Source organism: Apus apus, chromosome 3 (assembly GCF_020740795.1).
Source record: "Apus apus isolate bApuApu2 chromosome 3, bApuApu2.pri.cur, whole genome shotgun sequence".
Classification (NCBI taxonomy): Eukaryota; Metazoa; Chordata; class Aves; order Apodiformes; family Apodidae; genus Apus; species Apus apus.
The window spans coordinates 36,995,654-37,013,525 of NC_067284.1; the positions used below are offsets into that span (position 1 = coordinate 36,995,654).

Here is a 17,872-nt window from a genome sequence, read left to right on the forward strand (position 1 = left end):
GTGAGCTGCTGCAGTCTCTGCATCCTCTTCCACATCCCTCTGACACTGACACTGGACCTTTTGCATCTTGCCACTAAGTCAGTTCAAGAAAAGAGATCTGGCTGAAAAAGACTTTGGCCTCAATTGGATTTTCTATATTACTGGGTGTCCTGGTTTGAGCCAGTAAAAGGAAATTTGGCTTCATCCTGGCTTAAACCAGGACATTGGAGGGTGGGAGGACTGTTTGTTTTGGGTTTTGTTGTTTATTTTTGTTGCTTGTTTGTTTTGTTTGGGTTTTGTTTTTTTTAAGCTCGATTCAGATCTGAATTACCTACATAAATAGTGCCAGCAGGAGGAAGAAGGTGGGGATGTTGATTAGAAGCAGGGAACTGAACTCAAGTAAAAGTGGATCTTGGTAGTTTGTCTCCTTGTTATGTCCTATGTAAACTTTGTGGGTTTTTTTTTATTTTTTAATTATTGGGAAAAAGCCCTCGTCACATACTAGATGATCTGTGTGCTTGCACATTTCCATGCTTACATTTTTCTCAGTGTATATATATTCACTGCTGTAATGACAGCCTTTTCATCAACTGTTTTCTATAAAGATACATCTATAAACATTTCAGATAAATAGGAATTAACATTGAAGTGAACTTCTGACTTTCATGGCTGCAGATTCTGCCCTTGTTTGTTTAGCTTTAGGTTGTATCTAATCTCTCGTCTCTTTCATACTCCTTCCCTTCTATCCCTGAATTTTGGAGCCCCACTGGACCAAGGTCTGGGACAGTCAGAGCTCTGACATTGAAAGATAAGCAGTAAAGATAACAGAAGTCTTTAAAAGTTGCAGCTGCTTTAATACAAAGCAAATACTTGCACAGATAAAGAGATTTAACTGGTTGAACAAGAGTATCTAAAACACACGTGTGACAGTGTGAATAGTAGATGTGGGAGCAGGACAGAAATGTAGTTCTTGACCCTTTCAACCTAATCTACTGTTGAGTTCATTACAGTTGTGAGATGAAGGATTCTCTTTATGACCTGCAATTATTAACAAATTCTGAAAGAGTTTCAAAGTCCTTAGTTTTTGTTTAAAGTCAGCAGTGTTTTTGTTTCTGAAATATATTCATTCTTGGTGCATGTTACCTCTTTTGCCTGCCATCTCATTCTGAACGTAATGCTGAGGGTTTTTTCTTGGTATTTTTCCCTTCCTCTTAAAATTTTCACTGTGAGATGTCAAACACCAACAGCTGTACTTTGGTGCCACTGTACAGACTGATGCAGCTGAGTTGTGAGATAGAATCATAGAATGGTTAAGGTTGGAAGGGACCTTAAAGATCATCAGGTTCCAACCCCACTGCTATGAGCAGGGACACCTCACACTAGACCAGGCTGTGCAAAGCCTCAATAGGGTAGGGTGTTGGAGTCCCCAGAACCAAGGCAATAACCTAGCTTTTCTGTCTGTTGTGTTTTGGTATACTCTGCCTTACAAGCTTCAGGAGTCAACAGAAGCTCTTGCTGAAAAATTCTTTCCTATAGAAGGTGGGCAGAAGTGTGCGTATTTAATCTTAAAAGATTGAATATAGCATTCATAGACATCATAACTGACCAGCTATTTCTCACTTTTGCTGATTTTCTTTTTCCTAAAGCCTATGAATTGTCTTTCTTTGAAAATATATTTAAATAAGATTTCTGCATTTATTACCATTCGATGCACCTTTCTGCTTTGTTCACAATAATTTACTGAATTAGTATATATAGGGCCACCTTTTGATTGTATTCTCCCCCCTGTGAAATGCCATGCATTCCGGTGGAGTTACGTCAATAAATAACCTTGCAAACAGGAATCAGTTCTGCATGTTAATGCTGTGCTCAGGGTGGATACTTGTTAAGTATTAAATATTTGAAAGAATATCACACACAGGGCATTCCAAACATAAAAATGCAGGAATGGGATGGAATGCCACAGGGGGGCTGTTTTGCGCATTTGGTTTTGAGGTTTCTGTGTGGAGAAAGCTTCCGAGGTTTTAAGCTTTGTTTCTTTACTAAAACAGTGGAGAAATATAATCAGCTGAATAGAATAAATAACATTTGGTTACACAAAGACTCCAGAAAGCAGTGCATGCGTTGTCCAGCGTTTTTTCTATGGATCTAATTGGGATATAGGAGCAATAGGGTTTTTTGCATAATTGGGCTGTGTTTAACGGCTTCCTGAGCTGGGAACGATTGTGAATCCCAGAAGCCCAGTATGATTTTCAGTGTCTTATTGATGTCCGGTTTAACTGGACACTTGCACAGTGTGGAGAATAGAGCGTTTTGCTGGAACATCTGTTAAACCATATGTCTTGGCACCTGGTTCAGATGGTGATAACTGTGGCACTAATGAGTCCATCCATCACTGCTGAGCTTTACATTAGCACAGCATTGGATTAGGGAAAGTGTCTTGGTCTGGCTTTGCAGGCGGACGCGTTTTGCTGTGGTCTGCGGTTGATGCTGTTTGCTTTGGCGAATCTGAAATTCAAAGGGTTACTGCCTGTGTTTAAAAGTTTAATATGCGCCTGGTACTCCTGTGCAGATTGCCACCAGGGTGGTGGCGAGCGGGCCAGTCTGTCAGCAGTAGCTGTAGGTGCTGGCTAACTGCCCCTCCACTCGGGTTGCCAAGGCTGGCAAGGCTCGCCCGTGGAAAGACAGCCTCGTCAGCCTCAACGCTGTCTGAAACAGCCCCTCTCTCTCTCTGCCAGAGGTAAATGTCCCTTCCTTGTGGAATAACAGATAATGAAAGCAATTGCCTGAGAGTAATAATTGAAAAAGTGAAATTAAAAAGCATTATGGAAAATAAAATGCAAATTGCTGTGAAAACAATGGAGTCGGGCTGACCTCCTAGCGATACCAACTGTTACTGAAGGATGAACGAGCATCTGCACTGTTGTCTGTTCAGGCTGAAACAACTGGCTGTATCCCACTCCCTTTCTTAAGGAAACTGTCATAACCCTCAATGTTCTGTTTACCAGCATCTTGGGTTTGGGTGCTGGTTGCCATAGAACGTGATTTGATATTTAGCATTTGTTTTTCTTGCTAGATACTGCTTATCATGCTCTTTAATGAGTCTTTGGACTGGGCACAGGCAGATGGTATCCTGTGATGATGCATTTGTGCACATCATTGTGTGGGGCCTATACAGTATTTTAGGAATTCAGACTGGAGAGTGTATATGAGAACCTGTGCCTCTGGCACAACATTGACTGCTTTGTTTTGCTTTTTTGAAGGACAGTATTTCCTCTCAGGAACAGAAGTTGTGCCACACCATTCCCTTCTTCCCACTGTATCAGAAGGTGATGACATGGATGAGTATTTGGTAGAAGGGTTTGAGAATGGGCTGTGGGCCTTTAAGGTAAACCATCTAGCTGCAGTGAAGTGTCAGGAGGCTTGCTTCTGGTCTCAGAAAAAAGAAGAAAAAAAAATATCTCTAGTATCATGTGTATCTATAAACTATATAATTATATATCTATAATACTTTGATTTTTTCTTTTGTGGAACCTAGAAGTTCAAAGATGCTTTGTTAGCACCTGCAAGGTTTCAGCTGTGTAACTGTCCCCTTTTTATTTCAGTTTGATGCTTTTTGGTGTTGAACTGAAATAAGTCAGTCTTGCCCTAAGAAGGAATTGAAGCCATGATGTGTGGAGGTGGAGAGCCCCAATCACTCTGGGTTTGCTCTTCTCCCCATGTGGCAGGAGCAGTGGGGTTAACCTCTGACAAGGAGACAGTAGACTTTTTTGATCATCAGTGTCATATGCACAAAACAAATACTAATTTGTACAGCAAATTTGGCTGTTTATACTAAACATTTGTTCATCAGCCGGTAAAATGCAGCTCAAAGCTATGTTGTCTTACCTGTATCTTGATTATTGACAAGAGCCAAGCAGTGTATAAGTTCTCTTTCTGTTGCCTTTGAGACTTGCAAAGAAGCTTCACTTGCCTCATTTTTTTGCATCATTGGTTGCTTTTAATTACGGAAAAGGTGTTCTTGAAAGTGAGCAACAGAATAGGGAAGCATAGAGGACAGGGCTCCTCTTTTGCAGTGGCTTGTCTGTTTTACCTCATCATATTTACGTTTTGTGATAGACATTCTGGTTTTCCAAACATTTTTTTCAAAGAGGTATGAAAAGCTGCCTAGAAGTTATATATCAAGCTCCTTGTAAATGACTTGACTTGTAGTTTACTCTGTATTACATCTTGCTGACTCTGACATGCTTGTAAAGAACATTCACCAATGAAAAATACAGTATTCATAACTTCATATTTTATATTTTCTTTCTAACATCTTGGTTTTACAAAGGTGTTTCTCGCCCTGTCTTTTCATTGGGCATTCTCCTTTGATGCTATCTGTGTCATTTAACCGCAAATGAACCATTCTCTTTCTCTCCCTCATCCCTTTATTGGCTTCTTGGATAAATATGGCATATGCCCAGTCATGTTAGGTTTCAACAACATGAAATATTGTAATCCTCCTGGTTTTAATTTACTTCTGCCCCACTTAACCTAAGTCCCCCCGCCTGCGTACCTACCAGGCATTTAGTGTACACGGCAGTTTTTAGGGTTGTCATCCCTGTGGGTCTTCCCCAGAGATGCTGCTGCTTCTGCAGCAGCTGGAGCATCAGATGCTGAGTGCTGTGGTGCTGCCAGGGCTGTTCAGAGCCAGGGCTGGTGGTGGGACTAGGGGCGCCTCACCCACCACCCAGGTGCCTTTTTCTCCTCCTGCAGTTTTGTAGTTTACAGCTACACAAGCTGTGATGGAAGTTGGGTCACTCTGTGTAGTCCTGTTAGTATTTTCTCAGCCAGCAGCTTAAACCCATAAAAATGAGATCTCTGAAATTTAGATTGTGTTTATAAAAACATACACTGTTACAGATTCCTTGGCCGCTGAGTCAGTGAGTCTTTGTCTGTTGACACCTGTGTTCATGTTTTCTCTTCCTCAGTGGTGTGATGTGTGGTTGGTAGCCTGATACCCCAGGCCCTTGTTTCCTCAAATAGTTGCAGGACTTAATGAATTACGGAAGAATAAGAGCAACTGGTATACTTGGCTGCTTTTAGAAAAGAGTAAAATCATCCACTGAGATGTATCAGAGGAGCTGTCTTGTGGGGCATTGGCTTTCAGTAGTGGGGATTCCCCCCCCCATATTTTTAATTCATTGTCATCTGCTATCAAATCAGATTTTTTGTTTCAATCTGCTGGATGAACACTGCAATTCAGCTCAAGCTGATCTAGAGCTTTAATCACTGTCTCCAGAATTCTTATTTCTGTGAATTATTATTATTTATTTTTTTAAATGTAAATAAATCAAGAGCATTGCATTCAAGAGCTATGGCTTTCTGAAAACCTTCTTTATTATTATTATATTTTTTTCAATACAGATTTTTGCGGCATGTGTTAGATTAGGTTTAAAATGAGAAGCTTTACAATGTCCAGAGAAAGCAAGCATCATTTTTATTGTGTAGTGAAATGACCAGGGACACTGTAGTATGAATTGTGCTAATTTGCCTCCAGTGGATTTTATTATAATAAAATAAATTAGGATTGCCACCTCTGAAGGGCCAGATGGCTCTTAATTAGATTATTTCATGAGAACCTTTGCTTTCTTCAGTAGGAGGCTCAGTGCAGCATGAGAGAAATTGAGCTACTTCAAAGCAGACAAGTTTTGAGTAGAAGCAGTGCATGTAACCAAGGCATTTCAAATAATCATGGATTTTTCTGTACCGCAGTGCTGTATGCAGGATAAAACCTGCCTTTTCACATGTATTCAAGACTTTCAGTATATGTTTGCATGGGAAAAGCTGTGTAGCTGATAAATTAATATGTAGTTCATTGGGTAGTTGGGTCTTATTCTGGTTTGCCATGGATATAGGGAGACTAGCAAGTTAAAGTGGGTTGCATTGATTTCTTACTAAAACAAAAATGTAAATGCTTGATTTCCCTTAAAGAAAATAAAATACTTCATCTTCTTGTATACTAAAAAGAAGATAGGACTTTCTAGGCGTATGATTTCAGCTATTGTTCCAATTCTTGTTCTGCTTGAAAGAAAAAAATAATATTTCTTAGGCTTAAATGTTGTATTTATAAATAAAATTTTCTGGGGATGAAAAAAATCTCACTTGTTCAGTCATTCGCTCTTTTTTGGATGGGGAAAAAATTAAAATTTTATTTCTCATTTCTTACGATAAATAGGTGTCATGCTTTATTTCTAGTATGTTTAGCAAGTTTTAATGTCCCATTGTGTAAAAAAATAGAGTAAAATAAAAATAAAAGTATTTTTTGGGGGGGAAGGTATATTTTTCTTGCTTTAGAAATTGTGTCTTAAATGCTGTGAAAGCATATGCTGTGTGTGCCAAAAAGTGCTAGACAGCTACAGGTAAGTATGATATAAAAAGTATAGTTATTTGTGCTGTTTATTCTCCTCATGTTGTTTTATTTTAAAGAACAGTATTTCAGCAGATATTGTGCATTATTGCTGGCATTCAGATTATCCACATTCTGTCCATTTCCCTCTTGCAAAAACCTGACATTCCTCCATTTGCTCAGTGAGTAAAACCAGGAATGTTTACGTGTTATCTGCAAACTCCCTTTTCCTTGGGGCAGCAGAGGTGTAATTCCCTGGGCTGCTGGGGTCATCCTTCCAACCCTTTTGCTGCCTGGGGAAGTTCTGATTGTACCTTCAAGGACTGAGTTGCTTTGCTCCCCATGTGGATCCTGCTCTCTCCTCTGTTCCCTGTGGTCACGCAGTGATTCTGATTATGAGCTAATCCGTTTGGTGATGATGATATATGGGGAGGAATATGTTTTCCAGGAAGATTTTTTTTTATTCCAGGTCTGTTTTCTGCATGGGGGGAGCAAGTAAGGGACTGGCTGAAGTGGATGCTGCTGCCAGAGTAACTCGCGTGTCACTGCAGCCGAAGTGTTGACATCTGATCTCTGGAGGCATCCCGGCATCCAGCCAAGAGCTTGAGAAGGCAACCAGGGTTGACTTATTATTAGCAGTGGGGTGGACTTACTTTGAGGTGTTTACATTATGAAAGGGATGAGAATGTGTTAGGTTGAACTGTCCAGGCTGATAAAAATCACCCATATGAAAGAAAAGAGTTTAGGAAAATTCAGAGGGAACATCACCGCAGGAACTTTTGGCATCTTATTGCTGTCTAAACATGAAAGCAAACCCCACCACTTCTCAACTGGAAAAACTGAGAGACAAATGCAAAGAAGTTTTAAAATTTGTATTAGAAATTAGAAATGTACTTAAATTCTGCCAGCTAAATAAGATACTGGAGGTTAGATTCTTCTGGTTCTGTTCAGATTCTGGAATACCCACTTTTTTTTTTTTTTTTTGTGCTTGTTAAATGCTTGAATTTTTTCCATGAGACAGAAAAGAGAAATTTAAGGCTAATGGTTAATTTGCCTATGATTGTTTTCTACGCTGCACAGACTTGACTGTTGACTTTGTTTAAGGTATAGATGATCTCATTTCATTGCCTGGAAAAAAAATAATAATAAAATCATGTTCCTATCAAATGAAAAATAACGCTGAAGTCATAGAGACTTATTTAAGGTTATAATTTTAAATGCTTGAAATTATAGAATTAAGGAGGTTTTTCCACATGCTTATATTTCTTTTAATCAAATGTTTATAGAGCATAGTGCATTGTGAAGCTCACAGTTATTTTCACAAGAGGAAGAAAATTGCCTGGTGGTGACCTCTTCTAAATGAGCAATTCAGGGTTATCAAATCAGACAGCAAGGGACTGGAGGAACCAAGGATCGCACAGGGTACAGCCATTACCTATTAGTATAACTCCACATTAATTTTAAATTGAATTTTTAAAACCTAATTGGGCAGCATTTTCAAGCTCTGTTCATTGTGAGCAGGACATAAATTGAAACAGTATGTACCAGGAACCCTCTAATAAGCAGAGAGCACTGCTGCCTTTCTTTCCTCTCCTTCAAAATCAGTAGTAATGCCCTGACATTAAAAAGAAGAATTTAATTAAGAGATCATGACAGTGCATCTGAACTCTGACTGACTAATAGCTTACTCGTGTAAGGGATATGCACTGAAATGAATGCATGGTATTTTCTTTAATATTCATTTTTAAGCAAGAATTCTCTTCTGTTTGAGCTTTTCATCATTTTAATGACAGAAAAATATTTTAATGGTTAAATTGTACATGAAGATAGACTTTGAAGATGTAATTGTACAGTTGGAATCCCAAGAAACAAATCCTAATACAGAGAATTTGTGGAACTACTCTAAGGCTTGAAAGACAAAGTGGTAGGAAATCACTAATGTAGATAGAAAGAAACTCTTAGGTTTTGTTGTTGGAGTAGAACTGTAAAGCTTGTTAAATTCCATTTTGATTAATTGCCCTGGAAGTGTGTTAATATTTCATTTTAAGTAGGAGCCCAATTCACTTTGGTTCTCAACATTGAAGAGTGCAGACAAGCTTAAGTAAGCAAGTTTAGAGGGTAAATTATTTTGCACAGCATGTTTGCATGTACTTCTCTGCTGCAGACTGAGCATTTGGCCTTAACATTTAAAGCACTGGACTTATCAAAGGGAATCCTTTGTTTTAGAAAACTAATATTTATTTTTCCTTCATAGTGGATCAAGAATGACTGTATTACATAGGGTACTCATCAAGTCTGCTATCGTATAATTTTTAACAATGCGCCTTCTGTTTATTATATGCTGCTTGGTCATTTTAACAATTATGTGACAAGTTTGTGTTTAGTGGGGAAGTTTTATTTCCCTATGTGTCTAGCTGTGGTGTGGTGATGGAAGTATGTGCTGTGGGAGGGTGCAAATCAGGTTAAAAGGAAGAATGTATCATGAGGTTTGTTTATTTTGGTTACTTCAAGGCACCACATCCAAGTTTTATATTAAGATATGATTTCAGAGATTTCAAGCCTTTGGTCAAAACTGAGGGGACTAGGGGGAGTGTGGAAAGTGGTTTGAAAATTCTGATTTTGGATTTAGCTTTTGCTATCAGGAGAAGCCAGCTAAGTACACTACCCACAAAGTGATTTTACTGTAGCTGCAGCACTAAAATAAAGCCTTTAATATCACCCCTCATTTGTGTGGTATTGGATATATTGTCATTGATCCCTGAAGTTCAATAAGACCTTTAATTTTCAGGAGTCTTTGCTGACATCAGCAAAATTCCTTACCTCTCCTTAACAGGAGGCAGATATTTGCAGAGCAGAGAAGGGAGCTGGTGCCTGTCGCAGGACAACTGGGTTGCGCTGCCATGGATCTGGGTTTCCTTGTGCTGAGCTTCCTTTGCATTTGCCCTGTGAACATCCCTTCAGAAAACATCCGTGTGATAGTCAGGCTTTTGGTGGTTAAGGGCTGGCATCTTTGATTTAGGGAGGAGAAGTGTGAGGACCTTTTGGAAGCATCTCACAAGTGCAAATGTAAAATGAGGTGTTTTGGTGTTTCGAGGTACTCCTGCCTGATATACACATGCAGCATTAACTCATTTCCGTTTCCTCGCCTTTGTATTTTTGCCATAGGCTTTCAAGTTATTAAATTTTGTGGCTCAGCAGTGCCTCTTCTTGTGTTAGACAGAAAGCTTGGAGTTTAAGACCTCAATGAAGTTTCTCATTCCAGGGGTTGATTAGAGCTAAAAATGTCTCTGGAGGTCACATTTTGCTATGTATCGAGCATAGCAGGCTATACAGTTACAAAGAAATTATGTCTTTCTGGTGACTGAGCAAAGCTGAGTGCTCAGAAACTGTCATCTGGTCAGGGAATAACACCCAGTTGACCCATGGAAAAGCAGGAATGTTGTTTGTTCACTTGGTGCATGTTTCTGGTGTTTGGTGTTTTTAATGCTAATATTTGGTAGAGGGTCTGTTCTTCAAAAATAAAAATTAAAAAATAAATAATTGAGCGTTTAATATGATTGGGAGTATGGAAAAGGGTCACAAAAGAGCTCAAACTGTTTCTGCTTTACTGACCTCTCACTCTGTCCTGCAGCTCCAGACAGATTAAATTTTTCAGTGATTTGTGATAGCTATGATTTTTTCAGAACTCTTTAAGCTCCTTCCTTTAAATGAGATATACATCATTCCTCTTTTAGCAGCTTCCTTCCCTCCCCTTTTTATTTCAGCTAGCTCTAGGTGGTGCTTAGTATAACAAAGGTGCAAGTACAGAAGGTATTGAATTTGGTCAGATAAAAGGGAGCATTAAAAAGGAGACATTAGCTGGTTGCTGAAAAAGAGCTGTTGAAAACCTATGAAATCCCTCAATGCCAGGTTTGTTTAAATATTTCTTACAATACACCCCAAGTATCTGTTATAATTGTGTTTGAGGTTGAATGAATTTTTGTAGGACTACAGCTACTACTGCTGGGCTTTCCTGTGGTTCACAGGTATGAAGCAACAGCAGCTGAGTATGGTCATGGTCATGTTTTATGGCAGTGGGAAAGCCTGATGGTGCTTTACACCCCAGACTTGATTCTGAACTGCTTTTGAGTACTGCTTGTCTCCTGATGGGACTTGAGCACAGAACTCTTCTGCCATGGAAATGCAGTGAGAGGCAAATGCATTTGGTGTCTTTATGTGCCTTTATATTCTGTCTTTGTATGATGATCATGATAAACTTTTCTTGTATTCTTATGAGGTAACTCTGCCTTGTTCTCTCTTATTTTCAGAGAAGAAATGGGGAAGATATTCCTGTTGCCCAGACTAAGAATATTAATCACAGAAGATTTGCTGCTACTTTTAAGTTGCAAGAAGTGACAAAAACCGACCAGGATTTGTACCGCTGCGTGACTCAGTCAGAGAGAGGTTCGGGAGTGTCAAATTTTGCTCAACTTATTGTTCGAGGTAAAGTTTTAATCGCTTTCATGTTATCCATTTAAATGCTCTTAGTTCCACTGCTTTCGACTTATATCTTTTCTTTTTGAACTTACAGATGTCTTGATCTGAAATGATCATACAAAGATAGCCCTATATGGCTTCTGAAATTCTCATAAAATTAAAGGATGGCTTGCAAAACTTCTTACAATTGCTTTTCATAACATACATCCGTGTAAAACCCTGATCTGGCAATGTGTGTAGTATGCCTATATGCTTTTCTGTGGATGTTGTTTGTTGAACTTAGGGTGAAAACTGCTTCATTTTCATAAATATTTTTACAGATGAGAATCCACTGCAATTTACTAACATTCCCTTCTAATACCTGTTGCCTTGAGCAGACTGATTGTACAGCAAATAATAACACATTATTCTCTTACCTGGAAGACAAGTATGTAAAAATAGTTGTAAACTTTCACCTACTGAGGGACTGAGAGAATTATGGAGATGTGCTGTAATGATATCCAACCTCTGAAGTAGAAGGAAGAAAACGAAAAACTTGCTTTTTTCTACTTGAAATACTTTATTATTGCAGTTCATTCAGAATCCTACTGGGGTGCAGCCATAGCTTGTGTGTAGTGATGCCATGTTACTGATTTATTTCTGCATTTTGTGTTCTGGAAGTGTTTCATCTGACTGCCAAAGGATATGGTTGAATATAGGAGTTCAGTTTTCACTTCCAAAACTCACTTGATGTTTGGCCCGGAATAATCTCTGAAGTCTTTCCTTACCTAATTGTGTCACCTGCAAAATTGCCCATTCCACTCTTGAGTTGTGATGAGGCTTAATATTTTTGAAGTTGGAAGAGGAAGTGGTGTACACAGTCTGCCTGTGGAGCTGCTGGCTGGTGCGGGGGCTGTTTTGGCCAGGTGAGCACAGGGGTCAGGTACATGGTGGGTTTTGGCTCCTTGGTCCAGCATCTGGAGCGTGGACAGGGAAAGCAAGTTTGTCCTCAGCTTGTAGAAATAAAAGTAGCATAGGAAATACTCTGAGATGCTTGGTTTCTGACATTTACTGGCAGAGGTCTTTACCCAGGAGAGACTGGCTGATTGAGGTCGACTAGGAGTTATGCATTCTATATAATATCAATAAAAATGGGCTTTGCTGACCATTTGAGGATTTAGAAAATATGTTAACAGCTTTTTTTGTTCTGTAGATACACCTTTTGTCTAGAAAAGTGCAAGATGGTCCTCATCCTAATATGATTAAATTAGTTCTGTTACAGCATGAAAACAGATTTTCTGTTTTGTTGTTAGAAAAGCAGGGGAAATTGAAGTATTTACTCAATAAATTAAGTTTTCTATTTCTTTTCTATTATAAAAGAGCAATAAATGGTGTTTATACCACTATTTCTCTCAAAAAATGAGATAAGAAATATCAAACTTCATAGTACTCTCCTTTTCAATGCAGCATATTGTTCTGCTGAGAATCTTGGGTCATTTGATAGAGAATACCTTCTTTATGGCTCAAAACATAAACTTGTTATCTAGCTATATATATACAACAGCTATATAGGTTTCATATTTTATGGTTAATTTTACTTTTCATGTGCTTTTTGCATTGGAAGCCCAAGAATTCTAAGGTGGTTTTATAAATATATGTTTGTATATGTATAATTTAGAAGAAAAGAAAAAGATTGATCTTCTAAAAACATTTTCATCCATTTGACATCATGGTAGAGAACAAAGATTTATGTTTTATAGTAGGATTTATTGCTTGCTGTTATATTTGAAAAGCAATGTACAGTAATATATTTTCCTGTTTGTCTGGATAACCACTAAATAAATCTTGTTAGCCAAAAAAGCATACCCTTAGGGATCAGCTACCCTGGTGTTAAAACTGTATTGAAAATTAACCGTAATGACAGGTCCTATATCTCAGTGGCACTTTAAAGCTGACATCCTGCTACATGGATACAAAAGATGATAATTTTAAAGGAAATTTTTGGGCCACTGATACGAATTGTCTTTAATAAGAGCTGGCATAGTATTGCCCATTGTCAAAGATGACCCAGGGGGAAGAGTTTATTAGTGCGTTTCCTTCTAAACTGAAAGTGACAGGGCATGCCTGGGGCCTTTTTCTTGCTGTTTGTAACAAATGAAAATTTCACTGCAGAATTCTCATGCTGTAGAGTATTGATCTGTGTTTTCTCACAGCCGGAGGAGGAGAAAAAACCCAGTGAAACACACTTTACTTTGTCACAGCTTTAGTATTGCTTCCAGGTAATTTTGAGTAATGATAAGATCTTTGATTTGTAGAAGCCAAACTTAATTGACAACACTGCTTATGAGAGAGTGAGGGACGAGGAGCAGGAGTTGCTGGCCAGTAATTCAGAACCTGGGTGTTTAGATACATGGCTGAGGTCCTTATATATTTCATGTTTGTACAGACATGTGGTACCACAATGCAGGTGTAGAGGCATCTGATGCTTTTCTGATGGGCAGTCCAAAGTTAGTCTTGGTAATAAAAAAATCCAATTTTGTACGTAATTGAAACAGCATTATTTCATTTTGAACTATAATGGGAGAATTACTTTCAGTGAAGTTGTAAACTTTACTACAAATGTAGTTACCTGGGAAGGATGCTATGCATTCCAAGACCCTGAAAGGGATAACTCAATTACTGTGATTATTGTTTTGAAGAAAAATCAGACTGGGATAGGATTTGTAATTCAATTATGACCTTTTACATAAAGCTGTTCCAGTCAATGATTTAATGTCTCACCTTTGCTTAGAGCTGGTCTTCAGCTCCCAGCTCAGTGGCTTTGATGTACTGTTCTTTTTTCCCACGGTCATTCTTAGATACGTGTAGAAGGAGCTCTGCCTTTCTCTTTGCTTTTACAGCTTGATGCTGTCATTACTGCTAGTTGGCTTATCCTCCTGGATAGGTCTATCTGATTAATTGTCTATATTTTACCTTTGTGGCTGGTAAGTTGGCAATTTCTGGGAACATAACTTCTTGAAGTCTTCAAGGTTGTCTGCACTGGAACTTGGTGGAGTGATGCTGGGAGGAACAGTAGCTGTGATATGTAAGTAAGAGTGAACATATTGACACTGACAGTTTCTTTTTACTTGTTTCTTCCTTGCTTCTGAGAACAAGTGTATCATGCTCTCAAAGTCTTCCTGCTACTTTTACTACTTCTGCCCAGGGAAGCAGTTGAGTCACCATCCTTGAAGGTATTCATGAAACGTGTAGATGTGGCACTTCAGGGCATACTCTAGTGGTTGAGGTTGTGGAGTTTTTTGTGGGTGTTTTTTGGTGGAGTGTGTGTGGTTGTTGGTGTTTGTTTGGGTTTTTTGTTTGTGGTTTGTTGTTTTTTTCTGAAGGTTAGACTCAGTGATCTCGAAGGTCCTTTCCAATCATGACAACACTGTGTGTGTGTTTCTCTGCTCTCCCTCATCACAAAATGCAAATACTGTGTCCAGTCTTGGCCTTCTGCACCTAAAATTGGAACTTGTATAGGACCGTGTATGTTCATACTTTTAGGAAGCATTCTAATCAGTAATAGTATTTAAGATTATGAAGCTGAAGTGTAACTAGTAGGAAAACTGCTGTTAACAATATTTGAACTTGTGAGTGCTGAGCACTTGACAGTTATTGGTCTAGCTCTCTGTAAATATACTTTTGGCCATTAACAACACATAAGAAAGAAATTTATGTTTATGGTGGTATAAGTAGCACACTGATTTTTTGCTTTTTCATATTTTGTTTTGAGTTCTAGTAGTCTTCTTTTTTTTGTGGCTACTTTTCGAAAGAACTCTTGCTTTGAGTTACATGCAAGTGTAGAAATTAAGCACCCAAAAGACATCACCCATGCCCTGGCTTATACATATAGTTGCTACATGTAATTATATTCCAGATTCCAAATTGCAGTACCAAATAGCATTGCTCTTTTCAGTCAGTAAAGACCTTTGCTTGACTAGTTTTTGTACTGTGTCATTAAAAACTAATGAAATATTTGTCTGAAGTTGTCAAGATTTAGCAGAAAACCAACCTTGTGCATCAAGAAGTGAGCTAATTTCCATCAAAGTAATTGTGATCAACTTCTTGGTTGACTTGGTGTGTTGAAAGTGGCTACCAGGAGGAGATGAAACTAATGTTGCAGTCTTGTGGTTTGTTAGCAAAGCCGTGTAAAATAATCCAAATTTAGTTTGTCCCTGTTTGGAATGTCTTGCACTCCGGCAGTTCTGCTGGAACTGTAAACAAAACACCCACTTTATTTGGCTGCAATGGATCTGGAAGATCCATTTGAGTGCTAAGGTTGTTTTTTTTTAATTTTTCCTTAATATTATTATTTTTTAAATTTTCATGAAACTACAGATTTTGTCTCTGATTGTCAAAAATACCCCAAGGAAACCACACTCTCAAGTATTATGATACAGTGTTATACTTTATGTAAAGTGCTTGTATGCTTCCCTGAGTTTGTTTTCATTTAAAGCAGCTACATGTTGTTAACAGATTAATTGTACTGCAAAATCAGCAGGAATATGGTGTGTTTTATTATTTGTAATGGATCTTGCATAGATTAGTTGGAAGAAAATGCAGGTTAGTGTTAAAGACGGGGAAAATAAGAAATCAACCACAGTGTTTGTTAATAATCTGCTAATAGCTCCATGTCTAGTTCTACTGATAAATTTCTAATTTTTATACGAGTAATAAATTATAACAAATTCTGATGTTTCCAGTAGCTGAATTTAGTTTTTAACATCTCTTCATCCAACACAAACAGCTTTTTGTGGTAGAGTCAATGCAAGGTGAGGCCTGCACCTCGATTTATAGTTCCAATATGGAAACGTACTGGTAAATCCGCAGTTACCTTCCACATAATTTCCTCTTTTTTTCTGACCCAGAAATCACATGTTCTTGTAAACTGGTCTGTTTGTATGGTTTTACTAATATGATTTAGCAAGCCATCTCTCCTCTAAGTCCTTTGATTCTCTGAATTCACTGAATTTCAGAGCAGAGGAGAGAGTGGGGAGGGAGATTACACAGTCTCAGTTGTTGAAATTTGTGGGCTTGTTATCTTGACTGAGTGCTTCTTTGAACCATCACCAGACTTCTAAACAGTATATGAACATTTTAGTTGTGAGCTGGAAGAGCCGTATGGCTGTTATACCTGGTCCATAGGGTTCATTGCTGGACTTACTGAGATTAATACTGTGACTCTTTTGGACCCTCGGCCCATCTTCATTATTATTTTATAGCCCAATTTCCCATTAGCCAACACATAATTCTCACATGGTTGTATCCTTTTAGGAAAAGCAGATGACAAGGTTTTAATGGCTCTGCAGCAATTGGAAAAGCAATGCATGATTCTATGAAATTTTTTGAAACCTTGCTAATAAACCACAAGATGTATTTTCGGTCGACACTTAGATGTAAGCATCTTTCAAAGAGTCTAGGATCCAATTAACTTCATCTTTTTGTGACATCCTCTGGTTTTAACTTCTCTACCATATTAAGATCTTATCGTCTTTAAGCAGGTTTAACACAGAAATGTTCCTACTTTCAGTCCTGTCTCATGCAGCAAGTAGAGAAGGGCTTGTCACCCCAAAGTCAAATCCTGCCTCCTTTACATAAGAGTGAAACAAGAATATAGAAAAAAACCTCAGTAAGTCTTTATGTTAATAGTTAATAAATTGAGTCAGATAGGAGTTCCAAGCTCTTCGCGCATCTACCATGCTGGAAAGAGTAGCAGCCTCTCTTTCTCATCAGGCAACTCTTCTGTGGAAGTAACTCTGCTGATCTCCTTTGCTAAGGCAACATTTGTCTCTTGTTTATGTAATTATTAGGTGCATTTTCTGTTTTATTTCAAAAGCACAGGAAAGTTGCTCTTCCTGGAGAAGCAGGAGAAAATAGTTTTGGCTGTGTTTTTAAAAGAAGCCAAAGAGGCTTGGATTCACAGGAGGTAGCAGAAATGCAGAGTGTTTGGAAGAGGCTCAGTTCCATTGTTCTGTGTTGAGCAGTCTTGGCTGCACAGGCCTACATTTGAAGTCACAGAATCAAAGAATGGTCAAGGTTGGAGTAGACCTCTGCAGGTCATCTGGTCCAGCCCCTTTCTCAAACAGAACGACATAGAACTAGTCGCCCAGGACCATGTTCAGATGACTTCCATATATCTCCAAGGATGGAGACTCCACAGTGTCCCTGGGCAACGTGTAACGGTGCTCAGCCACCCTCACAGTAAAAGAAAAAAAAATGTTTCCAAATGTTTGGACCGACCCTGCATGTGTTTCATTTTGTGTCCATGGCCTCTGGTCCTATTACTGGGCACTACTGAAAAGAACCTGGCTTCATCCTCTTCACACTCTCTCTTCAGGTATTTATACACATTGATGGGATCCCCCTTCAGATTTTTTCAGGCTGACCACTCTCAGTTCTTTTCAGCCTTTCCTCATAGTCGCATCATCATCATCTTTGTGACTCTTCACTGGACTCTCTTCAGTATGCCTATGTCTCTCTTGTACTGTGGAGCCCAGGGCTGGGCCCAGCACTCCAGGTATGGCCTCACCACTCCTGAGTAGGGGGGGAAGGATCACCTCTCTTGACCTGCTGGCACTACTAAAGCAGCCTGGGATAACATTCACCTTTTTTTTTTTTTTTTTTTTTCCCTCAGGGCACCTTGCTGGTTCACGTTCAATGTGGTACACACCAGGACCCCCAGGTCCTTCTCTGCCAAGCTGCTTTCCAGCTACATGGCTGCCCCATATGGTGATGCCTGGGACTGTTCCTCCCCTGGTGCAGGGCTTTGCACTTCTTGTTGAACTTTGTGAGGTTCCTGTCAGCCCGTGTCCAGCCTGTTGAGGTCACTCTGGATGGCAACATGACCCTGTAGCATGACAGCCATTCCTCCCAGTTTGGTGTCTGCAAACGTGCTGAGGGTACACTCTGCGTCATCCAGGTCATTAACAGACATGTTAAACATGAAATGCCAAGGTGCTTTTTAGCAGCTTGCTTACTGTTTTTCAAGAGAAGAGCAAGGTGCTCTTA

At 39.0% G+C, this 17,872-nt stretch overlaps 1 protein-coding gene across 12 annotated transcripts in view; it reads left to right on the top strand.

Moving 5' to 3' along the window:
• The window catches only part of PTPRK (protein tyrosine phosphatase receptor type K), a 402,245-nt gene that overhangs the window by 189,630 nt on the left and 194,743 nt on the right, over window positions 1-17,872 (top strand). For all 12 annotated transcript variants that reach the window (XM_051612998.1, XM_051613001.1, XM_051613000.1 and 9 more), the window contains exon 6: window positions 10,678-10,852. In XM_051612998.1, coding sequence (XP_051468958.1) covers window positions 10,678-10,852 — 175 coding nt within the window. The remainder of the gene's footprint in view (window positions 1-10,677; window positions 10,853-17,872) is intronic.